The sequence below is a fragment of the Branchiostoma floridae genome, chromosome 9 (assembly GCF_000003815.2).
Source record: "Branchiostoma floridae strain S238N-H82 chromosome 9, Bfl_VNyyK, whole genome shotgun sequence".
Lineage (NCBI taxonomy): Eukaryota > Metazoa > Chordata > Leptocardii > Amphioxiformes > Branchiostomatidae > Branchiostoma > Branchiostoma floridae.
In genome coordinates, this window is record NC_049987.1 from 13,097,094 (window position 1) to 13,100,800 (window position 3,707).

At 41.3% G+C, this 3,707-nt stretch overlaps 1 protein-coding gene across 9 annotated transcripts in view; it reads right to left on the bottom strand.

The window, feature by feature from the left end:
- LOC118422840 overlaps positions 1-3,707 on the bottom strand; it is a 118,733-nt gene that overhangs the window by 43,903 nt on the left and 71,123 nt on the right. For 7 of the 9 annotated variants that reach the window (XM_035830627.1, XM_035830626.1, XM_035830625.1 and 4 more), the window contains one exon: positions 2,579-2,624. In XM_035830627.1, the coding sequence (XP_035686520.1) occupies positions 2,579-2,624 (46 nt within the window). Of the gene's footprint in view, positions 1-2,578; positions 2,625-2,770; positions 2,798-2,912; positions 3,019-3,707 lie in introns of those variants that run through there. The other 2 variants (XM_035830630.1, XM_035830632.1) reach the window with 2 other exon arrangements.

Genomic DNA, 3,707 nt, shown 5'->3' on the forward strand with positions numbered 1-3,707 from the left:
GTCAAAAATAGGAAACTGTATGTGCAGAACCATTAATGCATTACTCACCTTATCCATGTGTGTCTCCAAAACATCAAAAGTTGGCATGGAATTAAAGACAACGAATCGTGCAACAATGACTCCATCCTTGTCACCATTTTTACACCTTTAAGGTAGATTTGTGCGATCAACATCTAAAGACTCCCCAGGTAAACTTAGACCCAAGTATTCTAAACAGGTGGACAGTTTAAACATTTCGCATGGCTGTACTTATTTTAGCCGTTGTTCATGCTCCAGTTATCATGTAAACCTGCCAAACAATGCCATCACTTGGTCTGACGACTTTCTAGGTGTAGAGGAGGGAACTTCCTGAGCCACAAATTTGTTCTTCTTTCAATGTTAATGAACCAGTATTAACGAACCAATACAAAATATCACAGAAACATGTGCCAAAGATAGCTGCAACCATATAAGATTTCAGGATAAACTTAGGAGCAGACAGAAACTCTTTCAAGTGTGATGAATCATGTGTTAGTCATGTTTTAGTTTTGTTAGAAGGAGGTGGCAATGCATGCACGTGGACCGCCCCTCCCACCCCTCCGGAAATCTACTATCATTTCAACACCTCCTTCACTTCCCTACCTGTCTATCACTAAAAAAATAGTCGTCAATCAAAGCTACATCATGGCTGTTGCACACCCTTCTTCACAATCACTGTACACATCTTCCTGAAGATAACCGGTAAAACTTATGTACATTGTACTACTCATTCTTCCCATCGGTTGTTATTTCTCCATTCCCTCACCCAATTTCTTACCTCTAACTACCTGACACACACTGACACAGGTGAGCATATTGGCAAAGCCTAATCCATGAGGCTTATCAACTGGAAAAGAATTTGGTGTGTTTTATAATCAGTCACTTCTGAGTTCTTGCACATGCTCAACAGTATACATAGTTGTCTCAATAAGAAAATGTTATTGTTCTTTCCTTCATATTGCATTTTTCTTTTGCTTAGACTATTTGGAAACCATGGTAATTACCGGTAAATTGTCCTCGATATTGCTAAGCCAACCAAGTGCTTTATTAGTTGGAGAACAAACATCAGCACATTTTTCAGGATTACCCTCCAATTGTTATTTTGGCCCCCTTGTTCAATGTTTTACCTTACATAGTCATTACAATTGTGTGGGTTCAATTGTGTGGGTTCAATTTGTAAGAACAGTGGTTTATTAGTGGGAGGTACACATTCAATATGGCTTACTCTGTCTAGTGAGATAATCTCGTTATAGGATTAAGTCGTTAGGTTTATCTCCTGATATTGACACCTGCGACAAACTACCCAAACCTCTTTATTGTTTCTCACAGGGGCTGTAAAACATGGCAGATTTAGGATGGGTTATTTGGTTCAAAATGTTTAGGAGGGGATAGTCTGTGAAGTTTTGCCCCTAAACCTCACTGTGTACATCTTTGGGAAATCAAAAATCCTAAAAGTAAATATCTTATACTAAAGCCTTGACAACCATTGATTTTATTCCCTAGAAAAACATGTCACTTATGCTGTTTGCACAGTTATGCGATCCTACTGCAAGTTAACTGGTGTTTGGTAAAGAGGACTCAGTGATTGTCTCGCACTTGTCACACAACATTACCACCTGTCTCTTCCAGAATTTGGTGCAGACAGTAACTGCATCTATACTGGTACAGTCCTATTCCAATTGGTAGGATGGGGACAAAGGGTATACTATAGTAGTGGAATGTGCTCACACTTTGCATAAGTCCTTTCTAAAAATAACCTCTACAGAAACTGGATATTGTTAGCAAGGTGAATTGATTTTTGTGCTCCTGCCATATTGAGCTCATATGAAATTCAGGAGAGAAATGACTGTTTTTGTTTGCCATGTCCTCAGGTTATATGATCCCGACTATGCAATTTCCTCTCCTAATTTACCACCTAACACAGCACGTTATCACCCATGTGACACTCAAGCATGTGCCAAATCACCCCTCCCCCTTTTAACATAACCAACACTTTATCCGGGATACCTTATCAACCTGCCATCTTTCTCAGTGACTCTACAATTGAAAAAGAAATTCTGTTCATTAACATCTTTATCTTTCAACAAGACTCCAAGCGAAACCATTTTGAGAAGGAAACAAGATATATTTGTAGAACTACATATAATTTTCATAAGTGTTGCCAACCAAAGCTACATTAGATGGTCTGTTACTTCTTAAATACCATGATATCTTTTCACACTTCAGGCAGCCCGCAAGCTGTCTACACATACACCTGTTATGCTTTGCAAGTTGTCAGTCAAGTTACACTTTCAAATGTTTAGTCAACATTGTACTCTCGATTTTTCTACCAAAAAGAAACTCTTATAACCAAGAAACAATCATTACCTTTAGGAGCTTCTGATCATGAGTTGCACCTTTCAAAACTCTACTTACAAGAATGGAGCACTACACTGTACATCCACATTACAACCAAGCACAATGTCCTGCAAATATGCCATTCTTAAACACCAGGTAGGTTTACAAAACTGCATGCAACGCCAACAGGTTGAAAAAACTGAAAACATCAACTTGAACTCACCTACTGCTGTGTGATCCGTGTCCCACGTTGGTACACTGTCTTCTAGCTGTGGACAAAAGAGACGGACAGGTTAACCAGGTGAACAGACTTTCTCTATAGGTGTATGAAACAACGTAGCCCGAGGCTGTATACAGGGATTGGCTGTTGACAAAATAGGTAAGAACTACACATAACAGGTGGGAAAATGGTCACCATTTCTCCCATATGGCGATGACGTACACTGCTGTAAAAAGGGCATAAACAGTTTCACCAGGCTGGAGTGCAGAACACAAACTCAAAGCAAACAAGGAGAGAAGGTGACAGACAGAAAGGTGACCTTTTTGGTCAGGTGTACCTCAACATTTCTTTGCTCTACTCCACCCATAGTTTCAGTAGATCAACCCGAAATTCCTCCAGGGCAAAGCGCTAAATCCTCAAACAGACATCTATTGGTGCATACCATGCCTACGGGTCCTCCAAACAGAATGCAAATTTACCCCATCCACCCCAGCACTTAAGGCCCTCAGCTAACGTTTAGGATGTCAAGCAGAACAAAGGGGAGTCAATGCTTACAAGGCTGGAAGAAAGATCCCACTACGGACTAAGCAACCTGTTAATTGTGCGGTGATGCCCCCTACCAAGCTACCTGTAAGGGTTGAAAAGACTTGTGTATAAGAAATGTCAGCTTATTCCCCGACTTCTGACTCTCTAAGTGGGTAGGTGGGTGCCTGGCAGCCACAAGCCTGGTGTCAGGTGTATAGCCCCCTTCTATGGCAGTGGGGTGGGGAGGGCGCTGGTTGCCAGATAGGCATGACCCACTGGGTCTCAGGCATTGATGTTTGAACAGATAACATGTACCCTGTTCAGGAAAGTGATCCTACACGATTACAAGACTGGAATTCTTGGTGTGCAAAACAGATCCCTCGCAGGCCAGTAGATTGGGGGGTCTCAAGCGTGGATCAGGACCTAGTAATAGGTTCATACTAAGGGACCCTGGCACCTGTTCACAGGGAGGGGAAGCACCACACACAGCCTGTTATCTTTCTGTGGAAACTTTGACAAAAATAGCCTTCACTTTGGAACTAAGATTTGGAGTGGTATATGTGACTATGTAAACAGAGTGCAACCGAAGTTTTATGTGTTTTTCGAC